Source organism: Narcine bancroftii, chromosome 7 (genome assembly GCF_036971445.1).
Source record: "Narcine bancroftii isolate sNarBan1 chromosome 7, sNarBan1.hap1, whole genome shotgun sequence".
NCBI classification, from domain to species: domain Eukaryota; kingdom Metazoa; phylum Chordata; class Chondrichthyes; order Torpediniformes; family Narcinidae; genus Narcine; species Narcine bancroftii.
Window position 1 is genome coordinate 33,397,227 of NC_091475.1, and position 26,391 is coordinate 33,423,617.

The following is a 26,391-nucleotide window of genomic DNA, read 5'->3' on the forward strand; positions in this document are numbered from 1 at the left end:
AGACTTCAGGAGGAAGTCAGGAGAATACAATCCAGTCCTTATCGAGAGGGGAGTGGAGAGGGGCAAAAACTTCAAATTCCTGGGTGTCAACATCTCCAAGCATCTGTGCTGGAGCCTCCATGCCGATGTAATCACAAAGAAGGCTTATCAGTGGCTATATGAGGTGCTTGAGGAGATTTGGTATGTCACTGAAGATTCTTGAAAACTTCTACAGGTGTACTGTGGAGAGCATTCTGGCTAGTGGTGTCACTGTCTGGTACAGACAACGCACAGGACAAGAAAAAACTCAAGTGTTGTTAACTTGGCCTGCGACATCAATGGCACCAAACTTCACTCCATCAAGGCAGTGTCTTAAGAAAGTAGTCTCTATTTTCAAGGACCCCCACCACCCAGGCCATTGCCTCTTCACTCTGCTACCGTTGAGTGGGGGGAAAAGTACAGGAGCCTAAAGTCAAGCACTCAACAGCACAAGGACAACTTCTTCCCCTCCTCCATCAGATTCCTGAATGATCAAAGAACCAAAGACACTGCCTGACTTTGACTTTTCATGCACTTTTATTATTTATTTTTATAAGTTGGTTTATATGAACGTTTGCACTGTGAGGCTGCCACAAAACAATGAATTTCATGATAATAAATTCTGAACCTGAGTATCTTTGGGATTGAGAAATTCCATTTAGATTGAAGACGTTTGCAGCACTTGCAATGAATGTTGTATGTGCCTTGCTAACATTATGCTTGAACACCTATGGACACAATTGTAGGCAGCTTAGAGAAGGCTGATAGTCACTGTCTTTTTCCAAGGATAGGTGTGTCTAAAACTCAAGGGCACAGATTTAAGGTGAGAGAGAAGAAATTTAAAGGAGATCTTAGAGACCTGTTTTTCAACAGAGGATGGTGTTGATATGGAATGAGCTACCAGAGGAGGAGGTAAAGATGAATACAATTATATTTTTAAAAGATGTTTGGAAAATTATTTGGATAGGAAACATGCTGAGAGATTGGAATAGTTATGCATCGCAGTAATATGGGCAAATTGAGCTAAAAGTCCAATTTCTGTGTTGTACAGCTCATTGACTTTATGACTCTAAATGCCTGAGATCACCTGTATAGACCAGGAAGTTTTGGCATGGATGAAACTACAGTACTCAATTTCACCCTCGGCTAATTGGGAGCAGCTTCTGCAACATATATTTGGTTTGGGCAATGAGGAAAAATATTTAAGATGCAGTGAAATAGAATTGTGTTCTGTATTGTGGGTCCAATGATTTTGATTTTCTTTTGACCATGATTGTTTTCACAAGTTGGAAACATACTCCAAAGTTATTGAGCCACTTTCCTGAGCCCTTCCTCTAATTTTAGAGTTGTAGAGGTTGACAGAATAGAACTATTTGGCCCAACTTGTCTCTGCCCACAAAGTTGCATACCCAAGTTTGTCCCATTTGCCTTTCTGATCTGTGTACATCCTAAATATTACAATTGTGCTGACCTATACCTCCTGCTTTTGAATTCATGAAATGAATCAGAAATATAGTCTTTGAAAAATTGGTAGTGAACCATGGTGACTTTTTTTTTAATTTTTTTTTTTCACACTATGAACCATATTGACCAAACTACACATAACCATTTCCCTCTTGAATATTACACATTTTCCTCCCTCCTTTCCCTCCCTCCTTCCCACCCCCCTCCCCACCCACTCAACGCTCAACATATATGACACATTAAACCCATTAAACAATGTCATCGCACAATGAAAATAAACAAGAAAATTGTGTCATCTACTTTTATACACTGCGTCAGTTCATTTCGTCTTCTTCTCATTCTGTCATTTTAGGTGGTGGAGAACTTCTCTGTTGTGTTCCATGTACGGTTCCCAAATTTGTTTGAATACTGTGATGTTATTTCTTAAATTATGTTATTTTTTCCAATGGAATACATTTATTCATTTCTATGTACCATTGCTGTATTCTCAGGCTATCTTCTGATTTCCAGGTTGACATTATACATTTTTTTGTTATATCTAAGGCTATCATAATAAATCTTTTTTGTGCTCCATCCAAATCGAGTCCATTCTTTACTTCTTATATTACTTAGAAGAAAGATCTCTGGATTTTTTGGTATGTTGCTTTTTGTGATTTTCTTTAATATCTGATTTAGATCTTCCCAAAACTTTTCCACTTTCACACATGCCCAAATTGCATGTACTGTTGTTCCCGTTTCCTCCTTACAGTGAAAACATCTATCTGATACTGTTGGGTCCCATTTATTTAACTTTTGGGGCGTGGTGTATAGCCTGTGTAACCAATTATATTGTATCATGTGTAACTTCGTGTTTATTGTATTTCTCATAGATCCAGAGCATAGCTTTTCCCATTTTTCATTCTTTATCTTTATGTTTAGATCTTGTTCCCACTTTTGTTTGGGTTTACAGCTTATTTCCTCATTCTCTTTCTCTTGCAGTTTGATGTACATGTTTGTTATAAATCTTTTAATTATCATTGTGTCTGTAATCACATATTCAAAACTGCTTCCTTCTGGTAACCTCAGCCTGCTTCCTAATTTGTCCTTCAAATATGTTTTCAGTTGGTGGTATGCAAACATTGTACCGTGAGTTATACCATATTTGCACTTCATTTGTTCAAAAGATAATAATTTATTTCCCGAAAAACAATTTTCTATTCTTTTCATCCCTTTTCTCTCCCATTCTCTAAAGGAAAGGTTATCTATTGTGATGGGGATTAGTTGATTTTGCGTCAATATTAATTTTGGTAGTTGATAATTTGTTTTTTTCCTTTCTACGTGAATCTTCTTCCAAATGTTGAGCAGATGGTGCAGTACTGGTGAATTCCCATGATGCACCAGCTTTTCATCCTACTTATATAGTATATGTTCAGGTACCTTCTCCCCTATTTTATCTAGCTCTAATCTGGTCCAATCTGGTTTTTCATTTGTTTGATAAAAATCTGATAGGTATCTTAATTGTGCTGCTCTATAATAATTCTTAAAGTTTGGTAGCTGTAAGCCCCCTTGTTTGTACCATTCTGTTAATTTATCTAGTGCTTTTCTCGGTTTTCCCCCTTTCCATAAGAATTTCCTTATTATTTTCTTTAGCTCCTTGAAGAATTTCTCCATTAGGTGAATTGGTAATGATTGAAATAGGTCTTGTATCCTTGGGAAGATATTCATTTTAATGCAATTTACCCTTCCTATCAGTGTTAGTGGTAAATCTTTCCAATGTTCTAAGTCGTCTTGTAATTTCTTCATTAATGGCTGATAATTTAATTTGTATAGATGGCCTAGATCATTATCTAGTTGAATACCTAGGTATCGGATTGCTTGAATTTGCCATTTAAATGGTGATTCTTTCTTAAACTTTGTGAAATCCGCATTATTCATTGACATCGCTTCACTTTTATTTGCGTTGATCTTGTACCCCGATACCTCTCCATATTCCTTCAATTTCTTATGTAATTCTTTTATTGATAATTCTGGTTCTGTTAAGTATACTATGACGTCATCTGCAAATAGATTGATTTTATATTCCTTCTCTGCTTAATTTAAATTGGTTTGATATATATCCATTTACTGTCACCTTCGCCAATGGTCCCTTATATAATCCAATTAATGTATTTCCCTGGTAGGTTGAACCTCTGTAGTACTTTGAATAAATAATTCCATTGTACTCTGTCAAAGGCTTTCTCTGCGTCTAAGGCGACCGCCACTATTGGCGTCTTGTTTCTTTGTACTGCATGGATTAAGTTAATGAACTTACAGATATTGTCCATTGTTCGTCTTTTCTTAATAAATCCAGTTTGATCTAGTTTTACTATTTTTTTGGTACACAGTCGGCCAATCTGTTTGCTAATAGTTTAGCTATTATCTTATATTCTGAATTAAGTAGAGATATTGGTCTATACGATGCTGGTGTTGGTGGATCTTTCCCGCTCTTTGGTATTACTGTAATTATTGCTGTTTTGGATGAATCTGGCATGTTTTGTGTTTCTTCAATCTGGCTCATTACTTCCAGGAGAGGAGGAATTAATAAGTCTTTAAATGTTTTATAGAATTCTATTGGGATTCCATCCTCTCCCGGCGTTTTATTGTTCAGTAGTTTTTTTAATATATCCTGTATTTCCTCTATTTCAAATGATTTTCTTAATTTGTTTTGCTCCTCTTCTTGCAATTTCAGAAGCATGGTGACTTTTAATGTTAGAACATCATCATGTAAGTTTTGCGCTTATTGACATCGAGGAATATTTTAAGCCATGCCAATCAAATTGGCATTAAGGAACCTGTGACTTCAAATTTTGGTTAAAGTTAAAGCTCTGTGCAATTTAAAATGTTGAAATTTTTTTAAAGACAGCAGACACTGCAAATCTGAAATAAAAACAGAAAATGCTGGAAATACTCAGCTGATCAGGTGCACCTATGTGACAAGAAATAGAGCTGATGTTTCAGGTCAATGAGCCTTCATCGAGCCAAGAAAAAGAGAAAAGAAGCTTATAAATCAGTGGTTCTTGACCTTTTTCTTTCCACTCACATATCATTTTAAGTATTCCCTATGCCATCAGTGCTCTGTGATTAGAAAGGGATTGCTTAAGGTGGTATGTGGGTGGAAAGAAAAAGTTTGAAATCCACTGTTTTAATTGTACCTAATTGACTCGTTCTGTACACGGTTTCATAACTCCAAAGGAAATGGGCCAATGGCAATTTTTCTCAAGCAAAATATTTCAGTAACAATTGGGTCCAGAGCAGTGATTCTCAACCTTCCTTTCCCACTCACATACCACCTTTATTAATCTCTTACCAATCATAGAGCAGCGATGGCATATGGGGTTACTTAAAGTGGTATGTGAGAGGAATAAAAAAGGTTGATAACCCCTATTTCAAAGCTATAGGGAGAATGGGGAAAGAGGGAAATCTCTGACAAGGTAAAACTGGGGTGACCATGGGGATAAGATGTAAACCGCATTATCTGGCCAGTTAGTGAGAGCAGTTGGAGAATAAGAATAAAGGCAAAGGAACAAAGACAAAAGAATGTGGGAGATGGAAAACACAAAGCAAGAGGGCATGTCTGCAAGATCAGTCTGGATATGGCCAAAGCACCCAAAGAAAATAAAAGAAACAATGAGATACAAAAACAACAAACTCTCTGAGCCAATATTCACAGATACAAGCAGAATTCAAGTTACTCAAAGTTGTAGAATGCTATATTGAATCCAAAAGCTTTAAAGAAACAGTTAATTGTGGTCATTTAAAAAAAATCTATTTAAAGAATGTATCATATGCAAATATACACAACATATAAAAGTAGAAAGTTAAGGAAATCCAGATGTAAAAAAAAGAGACATTTATATTTATATACCACATTTCACATTCTTTCTAAATCATTCTCAAGATGTTAGTGTTGCTGGCTTTTGATGTTCATTTCTAATTCCTTTGAGATGAGTGGCTGTTTTTTTTATGAGGGTGACTAAGATTCAACTATATTGCCATGGATTTAGGTACAGATGGTAACTTGAGTCTCTGAATGAGACTGAGGTACCAAATGGATTTTTAAGACAATTGGATCGACCTCGTGTTAACCCAAGCTTTTTCAAATTCATTGTTGTAGACAATTAGTTCATACAACAAATTTGGTTAATATTACAAACCAATCAAATGATAAATTTGAAAAGAATACTTTCCTTCTCCTTATTCCAGTAATTTGCATGTCCTAGATTTCCTTCTCCTGACCTCCTTCACCTATACTCAATTACTTCAGCTCATTTCTTCTGCAGGGACTGAAGTTGCAGTCGTTTCCTCCCTCCACAATTTTTAATTTAAATGGTACTCACAAAAAAATGCTCTGCAGGAAAAAATGGAAAATACAAAAATCAGCAGCTAATTATTAACTAAACTAAGATGGATGAAGTCAAGTTTTCCACAAACAAGGATAAATGAAGCCACTAGAGCATTTTTTCCCTTGGTTTATCTTAAAATCGTAAAGCTGTGGTTATGTTGCATGTTTGACTGTGGTTTATTCTGTTCCATGAAGCAAAAGTATACAATAAAAGAGGTGGTTTACAAACATCAGCTTTGACTATGTGAAGCAAAATGCAAATGCAACTGTGGGAGAATGCCAGACAATAGTGCACATTACTTTTGGTTACATGGTGCCTCCCATGTTCTGACACAAATGTTTGTATTCCCTAATAGTCATTCGTCATATTAAAGATGTGCACCAAGGTCTGAATGTATACAGTTAAGTATGTTTATTTTGCTCTTCCGAAGTGGTCAGATTTGAGTCCATTCACATGCCTCTGCAAATGGATCATATAAGAATGGTACTGACTGTATAGCTGTGATGGTGAAAAATTTACTTAGTGATTGACACTCATTGGCAAGTGTCTAGATGTAGAGTGCAAGAATTGTCCTGGCAATATGCAAAACATGAAGCTAGCCAAGCCGCTCTTCTTTGTCTGATTTGCATGCTGCATTAGGCCCTTTAACAATTCCATCAGGAAAGATGTTGGCAAAAGAAGGCTGATGATCCCAGGCATTGAGATTTTCAGAACAAACTAGACTTCTACATATCACTGTCTTCAGCTCAAATCTCATGTCAGTCTGCAGATTGATGAGCATCTAAAATCAGTTCAAAGTGGGCTTCGGGTTTAGAATTATTTGCAACAAAACTAAGGCCCTGTTTACTAAACTGAGTGGCAAAGCAAATTGTGCAGAGTGTAGAAATGTAGAAAGCTGTGTTCATAAGGAATGTAAAAATGTTGAAAGTCATGTTTTTAAGATAGCTACAAAAATCGTTTATAAGAAAACCAGCATAAGTTTTACTCAGTCAAGAAGCTTCTAGAGAACGGCATAAGTTTAAAGCTAACAAACCTCCCAGACTGGAATCAATTCTCACCTCTTCTACAGAACCCCCAGGCCCCAGATATCCTGATGTTTGCCTGATATCTTTAACACAATAGTGCTAACTGACTTCTCGATAAGAGTCAACGGAGCAGCCCATTCATTTCCCACCCAAATGCAGCTGTTAGACGCAATGTAAATTGTCCAGCAATGCTGACGGTACCACTCAGTCCCTGGTTGACATTGTTTCTGCCCAGAAGTTTTGGCCACCACTGTTAACTTTAATAATTTAAGATTAGAGTGAAACTAGCTATTTGCATGTGTTGATTGAAAACCACTAATCAGGCACGCAGAAGGTATACAAGAAATATGTCTCTTAATTACGACTTGCACATAAGAATAAATAATTGACAACAAACCATTTCCCTATCTCTAGGAAGAGAATGTGCAAAATGCAAAACATAAGTTGTAACAATACATTCAAAGAAATGATATCCAATTTGTTTGCAGGAAAATGCCTTAAATATTGTACCGTGACTGTGTTCTTTGGTTGAGACCAAAGTCTGAGCAAGGTGACTTTGTCTACCCACACTATCGACTGCTCATTCCTGCTAGCATTATTTGAATAAAGTCTGTTTGAATTGAATTGTACTGTGAGGCTTGGTTGTACTTTTTGTACCCTTGACAGGAGTGTGGCTATCACAAGAGGATATGGAGAGTCCACAGAGAGAGATTATAGGTTGTGAGTGGGCAAGGGTCTGGCAGATGGAATGCAATATTGATAAATGTGAAGTCATCCACTTTGGAAGGAAAAGTAAATCAGATTATTATATAGATGGTGAAAGATTGCAGACGTGCAGAGGGACTTGGGAGAGCTTGTACTTGAATTGCAAAAGTTGCCTTGCAGGTGCAACAGATAATCAGGAGGCATGAATGGGATGTTGGCATTCATTGCTAGAGGGGTTTTGCTGGAAATGTACAGGGTACTGGTGATACCAACTCCTCATATTTCTTATGTTTTTGTACTGCCTGTGACCTTGGATAACTGATTGTCTTGTACATCATCCACTCCAGTTAACTGAGGGTACGGATAATGTGGTTTGCAGGAACTGGGCATCCAGCAAAAAACTAGATGGAACATGTGGCCAAATATTGGGATTGTTCAAATGGTGCTTCTTCCCTTATGTAGGAAAGTGCCTTGAATTCTCTTCCAATTTTTCTGACATTTAAAAATTCATTGTATTTGTAGAGACATGATCTTCTCCAGAGAAGTGATGCATCCATGTGGCCCTCATCCTGCTAGTTATCTTTCTATTTGATATCAAACTATGCATTGTCCTTGGGTATGTAAATGTCAAGCATTTCTTTGTGCTGAGGCTTTAATTATTTCATGTGTTCTGAAAGTTGGCCATTTAGCTTTGAAATGTTCCTTTCAGTTGGATTTTATGTCCGTGGCAGAAATGTTAGTGCAGAAGAACACTTGACTTGTGGTCGACCAGGCAGAGATCTGCATGGAGTGTCCAGGAGGCTCTGGAGGAAAAGGAGATGATGGATTCTGCTAGAGGTTCCACAAGCACACTGCTAAAGGCATTTGTCAAGATGTCTATTCACCAGTTCTTTCAAAAGAGTGCCGTGAGAAGGGCCTTTCTGTCAGATCCTTCTTGCGCAGCACTACTTAATGTGTCCCTTGAAACAGCTGAGTTGGGTTGAAATCACTGTCTGTGTCCTTGTTCAATGTGTGTTCAGCATGGTCTGTTGAGGTTTCATTTCATATAGTTGTGTGAATCAGGACACTTGTGCACTATGAGCTGTTCCAAGGGACACCCACTGAGACAAATAGCAGCTACTGCTGGAAGACTGTCAACTTCATGATAGGCATCCATTAGTTTTCCCAAAAGATGCTGGTCTTCCAGTGCAAGAGGCTCTCATGACTGAATGCCATGAACTGACAGTGTCTAAAGTCCACGACTGCATTCAAGGAGATGTGGAATCCTGGGGCAGCTGCCAGAAAGGCTGCCACAAAAGTCCATGGTGAACATGGGTGATGTGGTTAGCACAAAGCTATAACAGAGCTATTCACCTGCATTCAAATCCGCCGCAGTCTGTAAGGAATTTGTACGTTCTCCCTGTGACTGTGTGGGTTTCTCTAGGTACTCCAGTTTTTTTAAATCCCCACATTCCAAAGATGTATGATGTTTGTAAGTTAATTGGTGACATGGGAGTATTTTGGACAACTCCAGCTCATGGGCCAGAATGGTCTGTTACAGCCGAAGTTTTAAAAAAAATTTAAGATCCAGATGCATTTCAAGCTGAGGGACAGACCCCACATAAAAGCCTGCCTACTCGAGAAAGGTACATAAAGAGAAATGAATGGTGTGCAATGGAATCAAGTAGCTTGAATTAGAAATGGTGATACTTAAATGTTCTGTATTATGTACATCTAGTTTATTTAGAAAATTTGCAATATTTCTGAAATGAAAATGGAGGCACGACAATATGATAAAACTGCCACTTCATAGGTGCTGCTATGTTTGAGAGGCACACAATGCAACTTTTTGTTTGCAACTTGAATCTAAACTGTGAAGGCAACATTGCAGGACTCTACAAGAGACAAGCACAGGATGTCTGATCATTTAGACTCGAATAGTTAGCGACCACAACTAAAGCTTTTTTTTGTGTGCTTTCAAAATTCAGTGAAATTCTGTTGCATGAGATTGATCATAAAACAGTCATTAGTCCAAAAACAATAATTTTACTTTCATCTTTTTAAGAACTTGGACAAGTACAAGCAAAAGGCACTCTGTGAAGCACAGGGAAGAAAAACAGGGACTCACTGTTAGATTATCACTTCCAAAAGTAAGCTGCTCTTGTAGACACACTTTGGGGAGAAAGGAGACAGACTAATAATTTGTTTGGGCATTAGTACAGTCAAGGGATGTGGATTGGACCCAGGAGATGAAGCTGTTTATAATGTCATTGTCTTATGCCAGGAAGTGAAGTTGGCACCCAGCAGTTAAATAAGAACTGGGTTAAGAGAGAATATGACAGGTGTCATGGATGAAATGAGCTCAGTGAATGTATTGCAGGAGACAGGGAAAAAAATTACAGAGTATTTGTGGCTGTTATGAGGAAACTTAAACAGGAAGAAGAGCAACAGGGTAGATATTGAAGAAATCCAGGAACTCCTAAAAATCTGTTAGGGCAGGGCTGAACAGTTGATAATCAAGAAGAATTTGGATTATCTTAATAATATCTTAATAATTTTGAAACCAGTGAGCAGTTACAGCTGATGGGAACAAGGTTTGATAATGGTCCAGTCAAATTTTATGTTGGATAGCTAAACTAGGAATAATTCTTACCAACCATAAATTATATGGAACATGGATGCTAAACTAGGAACATGTGGGAATTTCTCTGGAAGACAAAGGTATGGAAGCTGAAGTTGAGGGAGGGTTTGATTTATGCTTGCAGATACAGTAAAACCTCTGGTATCCAGTGACGATGCAAGATAAGTGAATTTTCTGGTTGCTTGAGATTGGATATTGCATGATTAACGAACGAAAGGCAAGATGTGCCAATTTTAAACTAATATCTACCTATCTATTTTTTTTTTTAATTGCTGGTTGCTTAAGGCTGCTGCTTCCTTGAAATCCGGATAACAGGGGTTTTACCTTATTTTTTGGTCAATGGACTACCAAAGGATGGACAGATGAGACCTTGAGAGTTGTGAATGAAATGGCATACATTTCTCCATGGTGGAAGCAGTGGAGTTGGAAGAAGAAAGGAACAAACTCATGTGAGAACAAATTGACCTGAGATGGCTGGAGATGATAATAGAATGCAGGCCAAGGATATAGTCTGAGGAATTAATTGAGGACTTCACATCTGTAAAATCAGAAGAGAGAAAGCAAGGTGATGGAAATTCAGTGTTTGGGGGATGAAGAGTTACAGCATCCTGCTGGATGGGAGAGAAAAATGTATTTTAAAACCAGAGGAATCCCAAGTGTGATTTGATCATTGGGACCACGTCACCAGGATGATAATTTAAGCAGGGCAATGGGTGGAAAGCAGAGCCAGATGTGTTTAGGAGGAAGGAGCAACACATTGAAGTATTAACCAAACTTCAAAGTCAATGGATTACCCAGCATAACTCTAAATGACAGATACTGCTTTTGTCAATGAAGATGATTCTGAGTGGACTTCTGATCATCAGTAGGAAACAGGAAATCAAGGGGATATTTTCCCACACAAAGGTAGTTAGTATGTGGAAGGAGATGCCCGAGGAAGTAGTAAAGGCAGATAAAATAACATTTTTTAAATCGTTTGAGCAGGTGTTTGGATAAGAAAGTAGAGGAATGTTGGAGATGTGTCTTACGTCATGTAGAGCTTTGACTTTCTCTGGTCAGGTTCACAACTAATTCCATGAGCAGTGAGAAGTACACAAAGACTTGAGCACATTCATGTAGCTTATTATTGTGGGAATGCCTGCACTGTCAGAAGTCATGCCTTTTGAATCAAATGTTCAATTAATTCCCATCTGTTTTCTCAGTTGAATATAGGGAAATCTCATGGTATGGTGGAGATGAATGGCATGGGGGAAATGTACAATTCTTAAAATTATTATGAAACCTCATTTTCGTTCCTTATCATATTGTTGCACATAAGATTCAGCCCAACTGGAATAGAATTTAAGAGCAGGGATGTGATGTTGAGGCTCTATAATGCCCTGGTGAGACCTCACTTTGGAGTATTGTGAACAGTTTTGGTTTCCTCATTTAAGAAAGGATGTGCTGACATTAAGAGGAGGTTGATTCCAAGAATGAAAGGATTATCATATGCAGAACTTTTGATAGCTCTTGGCCTGTATTCATTGGAATTCAGAAGAATGGGGGGGGTGGGGTGGAATCTCATTGAAACAAATGTTGAAAGGCATAGACAGAGAAAATGTAAGAAAGGTTGTTTACCATGGTGGAAGAGTCTAGGACAAGAGGGCACAACTTCATGATTGAAGGGTGTCCACTTAGAGCAGAGATAAATAGGAATTTCTTCAGCCAGAGGGTGGTAAATCAGTGGAATTTGTTGCCACAGGCGGATGTGGAGGCCGAGGAATTCAAGGTAGAGATTGATAGGTTCTTGTTTGGCCTGGGCATCAAAGGTTATGGAGAGAAGGCTAGGCAGTGGGGCTGATTGATTGGCAGGGCAGACTCGATGGGCTGAAAAGCCTATTTCTGCTCTTGTGTCTTGCGGTCTTAAGTTGGATTCTGTTTCTTCCTGTATGACAAGGACTAGTCAAGCAAGTTCAGTTGCCAGCAAAATGTTTTGGGTGTCCAGAGATTATGAGAAACAACATGTACATCTTTACATCTTTGGAAGGTAATAGAAAATTCAAAATTATCACAATAATCTCAAAAAGCCAAATTTATAAAAAGATTAGTTTTTGAAATTTAGAGAAAATAAAACCACTCTTAATCAAAAACAGGTTAATGTCCTTAAATCTAACAGTGCAAAAAAAAGGAACTATGTCATATTTTTAAAGTTGTGGTTTTTGTTTACTTGACATTTAGCATTAGCTGTTGACTTAAGATTGTACCTTAAACAGGACTCCTGCACATATATATATATATATATATATATATATATATGTATAGCTGATGCTTAACAGGTGCGGTGGTTTCGTAATCTGTTAGTTCCCAGTACAATAGGGGATTTTTTTTAATATTTAAGTGATGTGCACTTCAGTCTGAACCAGTATGTAATTTGCAATCTCCAATTGCTCTTGAGGAGGTGTTAATGATACGATTCCAGAGGACCCCAAAACACAGCAGCAACAGAAATTAACCAAGATAAATGGTTACTTAAACAGAGTTGCTTTTAATTACCTTTAAACATGGAAAAAGGATCAAACTCTAACTTATTACTATTAACTTACTTAACCTAACTTAAGCCCCTTCTAATTCTAAGCCCAACCAAAGTATGTAATGCATATATAAGGTTAGAAAAGTTCTTTGATTCGCAGTCCAATTTCACTTCTCATTCCTCCAAGTTCACTGGTTGCAGGCAATTCTTCGACTGTGCACAGAATTTAACATTTATGAATCTTCACCAGGCTTTGGTGCTTGAAAGTTAAATGGTTATTGCTCAGAAAAGTTTTTGTCAGTTTTCAGAGAGAGAATTGTTGTTCGCTGCGCACCCACAAAACTTAATCCTTCTGATCAGCCACGTAAGTGTCTTGCTGAAGAAATTTGCCCCATCAGGATTTTCTAGATGATTACCTCTTTCTTTCAGGTCACCACAAAGTTCATTTTTGTTTCCCTTATTTTCAGTGAAATATTAGACAGCTAGTCCTCTCCTCTTGCATGGACCACAAGGGCTTTGACCAGGCTGAACTAAGCACTCACAACCTGTCTTCAAATAGGCGTTTTTCCACAAGCTTGCCAGTTTGCCCTGTTCCAGTCCCAGCTGCTGCTGCTGGACTGTAAAACTGAATTCTCTCTTTCTCTCTCTCTCTGTCTCTCTCTCTCTCTCTGTCTGTCTCTCTCTCTCTGTCTCTCTTTCTCTCTCTCTCTCTCTCTCTCTCTTTCCCCCCTCCCCCCCTGTTTGACTCTCTCTGCTTGCAAAACCACATGACCCATATGACAGCAAACTGGACTCAGATAGCCTGCGGCTCTGAACCTAATCCCCCGAGTTCTTTCATCTGTTGCTTTTCAAAACAACAATCCATTAGTGAAGTATCTTAGGCACTCTTCAAAATTTTTCCAAAGGCACTCAGAGCCGGGCCTGTCTGGCTTGAGCAGAGCTCCAGTATTTTAAATGAGATCTGTTTTGAAGTGTTTGTATGTGGCCTACACTAAAAACATGCCACAATTTATCTCCTTTAAAACATACAAAATACAACAAAATCTGTCACATTAGTGAATTGGCTTCTTGAATTGATGGATATTCTTGAGGTGTGGATATACCCATAATGGTTTTAGTGAGTGAGTTCCAGGATTTTGAGCCAGTGACAGTGATGGAATGACCATATATTTCTAAGCAGAATGTTTATGGCTTGGAAGGCAACTTTCAAGTGATGTTTACCCATGCCTCATCTGCTGGTAGAGGTTGTGGGTTTGAAAGGCATTGTCGAAGGAGTCTTGGGGAGTGGCTTCAGCATTTCCTCTAGGGTACAAACTGCTGCAACTGTGCATGGATTGTAGAGTGAGTGAATGGTTGTAAATTGGATGCCTATTAAGTGACCAGGTATGTCCTGTATGGTATTTAAGTTTCTTGAGTGTTATTGAAGCTGCACTCAATCAAGTGGAGAGTATTCATCAATGCCTACCTTGAGCCTTGTAGATGGTGGACATATTTTGGGGAGTTGGGAGGCAAGTTACCTGCCACAGGATTCCTAGCCTCTGACCTGCTCTCATAGCCACATTGTGTATTGCATTCACTCCATGGATAAGTGTGTGCAAATGCACGCATACCAGGAGTTCCCCAAACAGAAGCCTTGGATGAATCTTGCCAAGGGCAAGATCAAGGGTGTTTAAGGCTAGGGATCCAGATCTCCACAAGAAGTCGACTTGTGAAAGGCTATCTCTGCAGCAGAGGCAATTCCAGAGAGATGGCCAACTTATGACAGGGAGTGCAGGCCATTACCTTCCTACGTGATGAGGGAAAATAACCATAGAGATGGCTGTAATGCTTCATTACCCGATGACCTGAACACCTTCTATGCCCATTTTGAGAAGGAGAACCCAACAATGAATATGGAATCTCTGCAAAGACTGAGGACCCTGATATCTGTCAGAGGTTGACATCAGAAATCAGTTAAGAGTGTGAACCCTCGCAAGGCATACCTTGCAGGGTGCCTGGCACTGAAAATCTGTGCCAACCAACTACCCAGAGTGTTCATGGGCATTTTTAATCTCTCACTGCTACACTGGTTCCCACCTACTTCAAAAGGGCATTAATGCCTTGAGAAGGTGTCTAAGAGCAGCGGAGGGAGCTGCCTCAACTACTATCACCCTGTAGCTCTAACAATTAGTGGGATAAAATGCTTTGAGAGGTTGGTCATAGCCAGAATTAACACGAACCTAAGCAAATGACTGGATGTACTGCAATTGGCTGTCTGTCAACCCTGTTCTAGATATTGTACAGGTCTTGTTGGATTTGGATGTGAACTGCATCATTATCTTTGGTAGTCGGAATTGATCCTTTGCTAGGAAAAAATAATTTAAGTCTGATAGATTTTTCTGCCTGACATATGTACATCAACTTTAGTGCATTTCAGGATGCCTCATGTGGAACATGTTTGTGTTGGTCAAGTGAAACACAATGAAGTAATTGGGGACATCCATCATCTTGGGCTCTATTTATCTTTTGATGGCATGTTTCCTGACATACGCAGCTCATGCCGTGATCAACTTCCCCTCCAACCCTGTGGCTACACTACATTTCTGCAGACTGCAACTCCCCACACACTGCAAAATTTCTGCTGCAATTTTTTGGGGGAATTACAGTGCACTACAAGAGGTGGTAACAAAGGGTATATTGCCCTCTGGCAGCCCCTGCTGTCGACTGCCTCTTCAGTTTCTAAGTGATTCTGAAGGAAAAACATTGAAACTTACAAAAGTAAATTCAACAAATAACAAATTTACTTTTAAGCATCATTAATTAAAAAGATAAATATATGTTAAAGTGCAGAAGGAAATAAAAAGCTTCCTTAGTTTTACCTTTTAAATGAAGTCCAATAACCCCCATTCAAATGATTGGCACTGTGTTAAATGAATCATGAGCTGAGGGAGCGTATGATAGGGGTTAACAACTTACTTATTGCTTCTTGATTTAATGATGAGTCAGAAGCAAAGCAAAGGGTCCCATTGGCAGACAAAAAAATAAAATATGAAACACTACAAACGTATAAGGTGGAGAAGAACATAATGAAAATAAAGCAGAAGTATTACGAGCTAGGAGAAAAAAACGCACAAAATACTGGCTTGGCAGCTTAAAACAGAACAAGCTAAAAGAAGCATCAAGGAAAAAGGACAAACAAATTACATATAACCCAACTTTAAGGAATTCTACGAGCAATTATACCAAACTGAGAACAAAGGGAAAGAAGACAAAATAGATGAGTTTCTAGCTAAAATTGAACTACTGAAATTGCAAGAAGAGGAACAAAACAAATTGTTAAAATCATATGAAATACAGGAAATACAAGATATATTAAAAAAAGCTACCGAACAATAAAACACCTGGGGAAGACGGACTCCCAATAGAATTTTATAAAACATTTAAAGAGTTACTAATTCCTCCTCTCCTGGAAGTAATGAACCAGATTGAAGAAACACAAAACATGCCAGATTCATGTAAAACAGCAATAATTACAGTAATACCAAAGACGGGGAGAGATCCACTAATACCAGCATCGTATAGACCAATATCTCTACTTAATTCAGATTATAAAATAATAGCTAAACTATTAGCCAACAGATTGGCTGACTGTGTTCCAAAAATAGTAAAACTAGATCAAACTGGATTTATTAAGAAAAGACAAACAACAGACAATATCTGTAAGTTTGTTAAGTACAAGGAAATAAGACGCCAACAGTGGCAGTTGCTTTAGATGCAGAGAAAACCTTTGACAGGGTAGAATGGAATTATTTATTCAAAGTACTACAGAGGTTCAACCTACCAGAGAAATATATTATTTGGATTAAAGCATTATACAAGGGACCAATGGCGAAGGTGACAGTAAATGGATATATATCGAACCAATTTAAATTAAGCAGATCAACTAGGCAGGGACGCCCACTATCTCCCTCACTGTTCGCTTTAGCTATAGAACCCTTGGCTGAACTGATAAGAAAAGAAAAGAAAAGAAATGGGATTAAAATAAAAGAGAAGGAATATAAAATCAGTCTATTTGCAGATGACATCATAGTATACTTAACAGAACCAGAATTATCAATAAAAGAATTACATAAGAAATTGAAGGAATATGGAGAAATATCGGGGTACAAGATCAACGCAAATAAAAGTGAAGCGATGCCAATGAATAATGTGGAATTCACAAAGTTTAAGAAAGAATCACCATTTAAATGGCAAGCACAAACAATCTGATAACTCGGTATTAGACTAGATAATAATCTAGGACATCTATACAAATTAAATTATCAGCCATTAATGAAGAAATTACAAGATGACTTAGAACATTGGAAAGATTTACCACTAACACTGATAGGAAGGGTAAATTGCATTAAAATGAATATCTTCCGAAGGATACAATACCTATTTCAATCGTTACCAATTCCCTTAACAGAGAAATTCTTCAATGAGATAAAGAAAATAATAAGGAAATTCTTAAGGAAAGGGGGGAAACCGAGGATAGCGCTAGATAAATTAACAGAATGGTTCAAACAAGGGGGCTTACAGCTACCAAACTTTAAGAATTATTATAGAGCAGCACAATTAAGATATCTATCAGATTTTTATCAAACAAGGGAAAAACCAGATTGGACTAGTTTAGAGCTAGATAAAATAGGGTAGAAGGTACCAGAACACATACTATATAAGTGGGATGAAAAGCTGGTGCAATATAGAAGTTCACCAGTTCTGCACCATCTGCTCGAAGAAGATTCACATAGAAAGGAAAAAAATAAATTACCAACTACCAAATTTATTATTGACGCAAAATCAACTAATCCCTTTCACAATAGATAACCTTTCCTTTAGAGAATGGGAGAGAAAAGGAACTAAAAGAATAGAAAATTGTTTTTTGGGAAATAATTTATTATCTTTTGAAAAAATGAAGTACAATTATAGAAAATAACTCGTGGTACAATGTTTGCAACCTACTTAAAGGACAAATTGGGAAGCAGACCGAGATTACCAGAAGGAAGCAGATTTGAATATGTGATTACAGACACAATGATAATTAAAAGATTTATAACAAACATGCACATCAAACTGCAAGAGAAAGAGAATGAGGAAATAAGATGTAAACCCAAACAAAAGTGGGAACAAGATCTAATCATAAAGATAAAAAATGAAAAATGGGAAAAGCTATGCTCCGGAACTATGAGAAATACAATAAACATGAGGTTACGCATGATACAATATAATTGGTTACACAGGCTATATATCACGCCCCGAAAGTTAAATAAATGGGACCCAACAGTATCAGACAGATGTTTTCACTGTAAGAAGGAAACAGGAACAACAGTACATGCAATTTGGGCATGTGAGAAAGTGGAAAAGTTTTGGGAAGATCTAAATCAGGTATTAAAGAAAATCACAAAAAGCAACATACCAAAAAATCCAGGGATCTTTCTTCTAAGTAATATAAGAAGTAAAGAATTAAGCCTCAAACTGGATGAAGCGCAAACAAGATTTATAATGATAGCCTTAGCTGTAACAAAAAAATGTATAATGTCAACCTGGAAATCAGAAGAGAGCCTGAGTGTACAGTAATGGTACATAGAAATGAATAAATGTATTCCATTGGAAATAATAACATATAATTTAAAAAATAAAGTCACATTATTTGAACAAATTTGAGAACCGTACATGGAACACAAAAGAGAGGGCCTAGCACGGACCTCCACCCCCTAAAATGATAGAATGAGAAGAAGACGAAATGAACTGACGCAGTGTATAAAAGTAGATGACACAATTTTCTTGTTTATTTTCATTGTGCGATGACATTGTTTAATGGGTTTAATGTGTCATATATGTTGAGCGTTGAGTGGGTGGGGAGGGGGGTGGGAAGGAGGGAGGGAAGGGAGGGGGGATAAAGGGGATAAAATGACACTGTGTATATTCAAGAGGGAAATATTTATGTGTATTTTGATTAATATGGTTCATAGTGTGAAAAATTTTTAAAGATTTAAAAAAAGGAGAATCATTCACATAAAAGCAAGATAGTTTGAATTTGGACATGTGAGCCCTATGGACTATTTTAAATTGTAGGAGGGAGTGGCGAGCACATAAAGATGAGGTATTAATTAATTTAATAATTGCATTCCAAATTTCTTCAGAGTTTAAAAGCTGTAAGTCCTGTTCCAAGGCTTTTTTAAAAATTTGATCTAAAGGAACATTTCTTATTCCCAATAACATTTTACAAATGTTAGATATTGAACCATTATAGAAAGAATGTAAATAAAAAATTATATGTATTAAATTCCTAACAATGCTCTTAGGAAATGTATGTAATTGAGATTGCAAAAAATCTCATCTGTAAATAATGAAAAAAATGAGTATTTGGTAATCTATATTTAACTGACAGTTGTTCAAAAGAAGCAAGACTTCCTTCAATAAGTACATCTTTAAAACATTTAATTTCTAATCTATACCATTATTTAAAAGCTACATTAATCATGGAAAGTTTAAAGAAAAAATTGGAAAAAATAGGACAAGAAAGAGAAAATCTCAATGAGCCAAATTGTTTTCTAAATTGTATCCAGATCTTCAAAGTATGTTTAACCACTGGGTTCTCAGTTACTTTATTTAAAGATATAGGAAGTGAGGATCTGAGAAAAGAAATAATAGAAAATTTTGGAACATAATTAAATTCCAAAGAAATCCAAGTTAGACAATCTTCACGGTTAATATAACATGACCAAAACATAAGATTTCGTATGTTGACTGCCCAATAATAGGACCTAAAGTTTGGTAAGGCTAAACTTCCATTCTTTTTAAGTTTTTGTACATTGACTTTATTTAGGTGAGGGTGTTTGTTCTTCCATATGCCATCCAGTTTTGAATTACCACCGTTTGTATGGCAAACCATTTCAGCGAACAGCTTTCTCATCACATTCTTAGCAGCCTGGAGCCCATCAGCCATGTCGTTGGCCAACAATTCCAAGACTGAAGCGAGGTGGATAAGGTCCTCCTATGCTTTTCCATTTTGGGGGAAACAAAACCATAAAGATGTGTTCCACCAGGGAAATTTCATGTCTGACCAAGCCAGATGATCCTTCAAGGCGGTACGTTTAGCTTAGTGGTTATTGCAATGCTCTTACAGCGATAGCAATCGGGACCAAAGTTCAAATCCCATGCTGTCTGTAAAGAGTTTGTATATTCTCTCATGTTTCTTCCCACTGTTCGAACTGTACTGGGGGTTGTAGGTCAATTGGATGGCATGGACTCATGGGCCTGGGGGTGAAGGTTGCTGCTGCAGGGCGGGGAGGGGGTGTTGGAGGCTGTTTGAGATGTACACCATTTGTGGAGCAGTGGGAGCTTGTCCCCACGACCACCCTTCAGCTATAACAATCCTGAGAGCCTTAACACAACTATTAGCTGGATATTTTGAAGGAAAATTGCGATGATAAACATTAATACAAATTTTTTAAAATCAGAAGCAGGAGTTGGGCATTCAGACTTTGAATATGCTCCACCATTGCCTTATCCCTTGATTGTCCTAACATCCAGATAATTATTTTCCCTGCTTTAATGATTGAGCATTTATAAAGTTTAAAGTTCAGATTTATTGTCCAAGAACACATATGACATCACATACACCCCTGGGATTCTTTTTTTTAAATCTGCACACAAAGCAGACAGCCTGCAGTAAGTCACCATGGGTCGCTGGTGCCATTTTTTAATGTAGTCTTCTGAAATAGAGAATTACAAAGATTCACCAATTTCTGAGTGAAGACGTCCCCATGTTATGATTCTAAACAGCCTCCTCCTGATTCTGAGACCCATGCCGCTCATTCTAAATGCTCAGCCAAGTTAATCATCCCCTTGCATCCAACCTGTCAAGCCTTGTACGAATTTTGAAATTTCATTGAGATCTCCTCTCATTTTTTTCTGAATTCAGACCTAGTCTTCTCTCTGTTCTTGCACATATCTGCCATCCCTGGAACCAGTCTGGTGGCTCTTTGCTACACCCACCCTCTGACAAATACATCCCTCTTAGCTAAAGAGCCCAGAACTGTACACAACACTCTGTGTGTTCCACCAGGACAGTATAGTTCCTATAAACCTTACTTACTCCTCATTCAAATCCTCATGTGATGAAGATGAACATACCATTTGAAGTTCTAATAATTTGTCTTGCCTGCCTTTTAGTTTTTTGATGAGAACAAACTCACCTCAGAATCTGAATATCAATGCCACCCCATCTCTTACCATTTAAAAAAAAAACCCCTTTTCAACTTTTACCAGTTCTCCATGTTATATACCTTCTGACATCTTCTTACCTTTTCAAAGTTGTATATATATCCCTTGTAGCCTTCCTACATTGTCCTCTGTTTCCATAATCCCATTATAGCAGACTTGGAAACATGACGTTTGTTCCCCACAGACTAATGGCTGTGAATAGATAGTGAATAACTCAAGCCCATGCTCTGATCCACTTGTCATTTGCTGCCAACCTGAGAGAGATCCATTTATTCCCACTCTTTGCTTTCTGCCCAGATTACAATTCTCAGTCCATGGTGGGATATAATCCTCCCATCCTGTGTGCTCCAAACTTGTTGACCAATCTCCTGTGCAGTATATTATTAAAAACCTACTTCTCCCTATTTCCCCTTATTTGCAATATTCTCAAAAAAAGCTCCGTCAGATTAGTCAAATACAAGTTTTCACCCCTAGATCCATGATAACTTTGATCCCAATTAATTCCTCTAATTTTCCTGTCAAATACAGGTGATCATCTTTCAAGTGTAAAATAGTGCACACAACAAGAAAAGTAAAATTATTAAAATAAAAGCTAACCCATCATAACTGAGAGTAATGTTAATTCTCTTTCTCTTTCTTTACAGAAAAGGCAATGATAAAGAATTGGGTAAGTCTGACTTTGTGTAGTAGATGAGTTACAGCTTGGAAATACTGTGCCATTGTTTTATAGTGATCATAGAGCTTTATATGGCAGAATAAAGTAAAGGGATTGTTTAATGTTGGAATGTTAAAATTCTCTTGAGAGCTTAGCAGATGAATTAAAGTGCAGTCTGGTCGATGTTAAATTTCTGGACAGTGCTAACTTGGGCAAACTCAACCAAGCCAATGTTTGCAGTACTTAAATGAGAAGGAATTTGGTTCAGCATGTAATAGAAGGTTCATGTGTTTTAATGTTGGATGATGACAAAACTGGGTTCTGAAGTCAAATAAGTGACTCGTTTAGTTTAGTTTCATTTAACTGTTTAGTTTCAACTGTTTAGTTTCATAGTTACTGAGCTGCTACTTTTTGGGAGGCTGCTTTGCCTGTGAAACTTTTATGGCATGTCTGTAACTAAATGAAAAGGAAAGAAGATTTGGGATATAGTGTTTAGTAAGCAGTTTTCAATATATTCTCATGCGGTGAAATACTTGTGACACACAAAACGCGCTTTGAAAAAAAACCACAAGAACTTTCTGTATCAGTATTTTTCACTGACAAGAAAGAACTTAATCCTTGATCTAGTTCTGGATAACAAAGTGGGAAAATGGAATTTTTCAATGGGAGAGCGTGGGGGTATATTCATTTTAAGTCTAATGGACAGGATTATACTAAATTCAGTCCATCTTCCCTCTCCACTATTACAGCCAAAAGGTCTTGCAGCACCATCACTGGCCTTTGCCCCATCCTATCCATGTCAACCACAGGGAAAAGTTTACCGCTATATACCATGTGCCCCCATAATGTTGTACACTTCAATCAGGTGCCCTCTCAGGCTTCTCAGCCCATCCTGATTCTCTTTGTAACAAGGACTGCATCCCAAACAATATCCCAATGAATCTCCTCTACACCCTCTCCAAAACAATCACATCCTTTCTATTCTGCAGTAGCCAAGACTGGACACAATATTTCAGTGTTGGCCCCACCAATGTTTTGTAGAGCTGTAACACGTTCCCCATTTGTGTATTTTATTTCCCATCTCATGAAGGTTAGTATCCCATTTACCTCTTTACCATAATATCTACCCATGCTGCCACATTCAGTGATCTCTCTCTCGAGGCAAAATAAAGTCTACAAGAGAATAGAACGCAAAAATGTTTTAAAATAGTTAAGGTGGTGTTCAAAGGGAGGATCTGTTTAAGGAAGTAGTAAAAAAGAATATGCCAGTAATAATGAAGCAACAGCCATTCTCAATCTTTCCACCACCACCACCCTCCCCCCACCCACCATGGAAGAATGACCCTATCTGGATGCACAGTGTCTAGGAGAGGTGTCAAGATCCTAGATCCGAGAGAGAGGCACATAGATGAGAGAAATATTACAGTTGTTTATTTATGGGGATCTGTGTAAAAGGAGTTCTGGCAATTGTGTTCAAAATCATGTGTGGTTTCAGTGAAGCATATTCCTGAGGCAGAAAGCAAAGAACACAGATTTAAATTGAAGAGTGAGACAATGTCAGGATTTGGGTTACATTGTTTCAGAGAGCTGTGAAAGCAGATTCAGATGCAGCATCCAAAGGAAATTTGGAAAGTAATTGACAGTGATGTGAAGAAGGAATTACATTAATGGCATCATTCTGCTATAGACTCAATGTCTTTTATGCAGTATCATACTGTGGTTCTAAGATTTAAAGTGCCCACAATTTTCAGGGAAATGCAGGGATATTTAATGCTTCCTCCCCAGGTACAAAAGATAAAACATGCATCTCTCTCTCTCTCTCTCTCTGTCTCTCTCTCTCTGTCTCTCTCTTCCCCCTCCCTCGCTCCCTCCCTCCTCATAATTATCTTCAAAGTAACTTCCTGAAAATTAGCAGATTATTATTCCAGTTTAATTATGGGCACCATTGTATAATGAATGTCATTTCCTACGAATTAGTGAATGAAAAATTGACATAATTTGATTCAGTTCTGAGAATTTGAGAAGTTTATCAGAACACATAACTCATTAAAACAAGTATGCAGGAAATGAGCAAAGGAATGGAACTTCTCTGGAAAAAGCTGTTCTTAGTATTAGACCTAAAATGGCTGAGATATTTCCCTGTACTCAGAATAAAGAAAATATCCTAACAGTTGAGACAACAATAAAAATTGCTGTTTTAAAAGCCTTCTTAAAATTCCTATCAAAGACACAAATTAAATTCCATTTGTCTTTAACTGTGGTAATTATCCTTTCTTGATTTTTTTTAACCTTTATCATCATGAATGCTACCATTGTGTTATTTCCTTAGACTCATTCTTTCCTGTGCTGTTGTTTAGAGCAGGGGCCTCCAAAGTGGTTGATATCAATCCCTGGCGAGGGTTGATAAATGCCAGGGGATCAAAAGGGGATCGATAACACGGGGATGGGGTGGGGGGGGGGGTAAGGCGGGGGGTTTGATTGAAATTTTGCAGTGGAAAGCTGGGGCGGATCAATGGAAAATAGTGTCAATGGCAGTTGTGGCCAACCTCTTGCGAGAGCAGGCCTTGGTGGGCGCCATGTTGTATTTGGCTTTGGACTTTGAATACATTGACAACTAATGGGAGGACGGACTGAGTGTAGAAGAAAGATGTATGTGTTCTTTGGTAGTGACACCCCCCCCCACCCCCATCTACTGCCCCCACCCTCATCCAGCACCACCACCCCCTCCCCCCAGTCCACCATCAGGATTCCATGTCTGGGTGGGGGAGGGGGTCGATGAGAGATCAAGTATTCCATGAAGTGGGTTGAAGATCTAAAAGGTTTGAGGACCCCTGATGTAAACTGTCAAAGTCAGAAAATGCTTAACTGGGGAAGGGCTAATTATGAGGGGATGAGGCAGGAACTAGTGAGAATAAACTGGAAACATATGTTTAATGGTGTAAACACAGAAGTGATGTGGAGGAAGTTTAGGGGCCACTTGAGCAGGATTCAAGATGGGTTTGTCCCAAAAAGATGGTAGGAAAAGGGGAACTGTGGCTGATGAAACAGGTCAATCCACTAGTCAAGAGGAAGAAGGAAGCATACATTAGACATAGGAAACAAGAAAGGCTCATGAGAAGTATATGGTAGCCAGGAAGGAACTTAAGAAAGGTTTTAGGAGAGCTCAAAGGGGGCATGAAAATGCCTTGCCATGTAGGACTAAGGAGAACCTCAAGGCGTTTTATGCATTTGTGAAGAACAGAAGGATTATGAGAATGAAGGTGAGGCCGCTAAAGAATAAGGGAGGCAACATGTGCCTGGAGGCAGAGGAGGTTGGGGAGGTCCTAAATGAAGACTTTGCTTCAGTATTCACAAGGAAAAAAGACCTTGATCAGGGTGAGGTCGAAATAGAACAGACTTGTGTGCTGGACAGTGTGGAGATTAAGGAAGAAGTGTTGGATTTTCTTAAAAACATCAAGATTAGTGCCTTTGGCCGAACGTAATCTACCCCAGGCTGCTGTGGGAAGTGAGAGAAGAGATAGCTAGGGCAGTAACTATGATCTTTGAATATTCTTTGGCCACAGGGGAGGTGTTGGAGGATTAGAGAATGGTAAATGTAGTCCCCTTGTTTAAAAAAAGGTAATAGGGAGAATCCTGGGAATTATAGACCAGTGAGTTTTATGTCAGTGGTGTGTAAACTAACGGAGAGGATTCTTAAGGATAGGATCTATGAGCATTTGGAGAAGTAGGATTTACTCAGGGATAGTCAGCATGACTTTGTGAAGGGAAAGTCATGCCTCATGAGTCTAATTGAGTTTTTTAAGGAGTTAACAGAAGTAATTGATGAGGGTAGGGCAGTAGATATGGTCTACAAGACATTTCCAAGGTCCTCATCTAGAAAGTCATGGGATCAGTGGAACCTTGGCTGTGTGGATAAAAAATTGGCTTGTAGGAAGAAAGTAGAGAGTAGTAGTGAAAGGAAAGTATTTTGCCTGGAGGTCGGTGACTAGTGGAGTGCTGCAAGAATCTGTTCTGGGACCCCTACTCTTTGTGATTTTTTTAAAATATAAATGACCTGGATGAAGTGGTGAAAGGATGGGTGAGTAAGTTTGCGGTTGACATGAAGGTTGAAGGAATTGTGGATGGAGTTGAAGGTTGTCGAAGGTTACAAGAGGATGTAGACAGGATGCAGAGTTAGACAGAAAAGTAGCAGAAGGATTTCAATCCAGATAAGTGTGAGATGAGCATTTGGGAAGGAGAAACCAGAAGGCTGAACCAACAACCAGAAACCATTAACCCAAATAATGGATGGTTACTTAAGAGTGTGAATGGACAGAGGGAGCTTGGGGTACAAATCCATACATCCCTCAAGACCGTCGCACAGGTTGATAGGATAGTTAAAAAGGCCTATGGAATGCTGGGCTTCATTAATAAGGGGATTCAATTCAGGAGTAGCGAGGTCATGTTACAACTCAACAAATCTTTGATAAGACCACACTTAGAGTATTGTGTTCAGTTCTGGTCACTTAATTATAGGAAGGATGTGTAGGCTATGGAGAGGGTGCAAAGGAGATTTACCAGCATGTTGCCTGAATTGGGAAACAAGTCTCATGAGGCAAGGTTAGCAGAGCTGGGACTTTTCACTTTGGACCATAGAAGGATGAGAGGAGACTTGATAGAGGTCTTCAAGATTATGAGAGGCATAGATAGGGTGGACAGCCAGCACCAGTTTCCTAGGACATATGTACAAAGTTAAAGGAGGGAAGTTTAGGGGAGACATCAGGGTTAAGTCTTTTATGCAGAGA

The 26,391-nt window shown here is 38.3% G+C and overlaps 1 protein-coding gene across 17 annotated transcripts in view; it reads left to right on the top strand.

Annotated features, from left to right (window-relative positions):
- Positions 1-26,391, top strand: part of LOC138738710 (uncharacterized) — a 152,953-nt gene that overhangs the window by 115,011 nt on the left and 11,551 nt on the right. For 11 of the 17 annotated variants that reach the window (XR_011341695.1, XR_011341697.1, XR_011341694.1 and 8 more), the window contains exon 2: positions 21,597-21,619. The exons of 1 other annotated variant lie outside the window; for it this stretch is intronic. Coding sequence is in view for 7 of the 16 variants with exons in the window: in XM_069889462.1 (XP_069745563.1) it covers positions 21,597-21,619 (23 nt within the window). In the remaining 9 variants the exon portion in view is untranslated. Of the gene's footprint in view, positions 1-4,189; positions 4,225-6,198; positions 6,244-19,650; positions 19,815-21,596; positions 21,620-26,391 lie in introns of those variants that run through there. 5 more of the 17 variants (XR_011341690.1, XM_069889458.1, XM_069889457.1 and 2 more) reach the window with 3 other exon arrangements.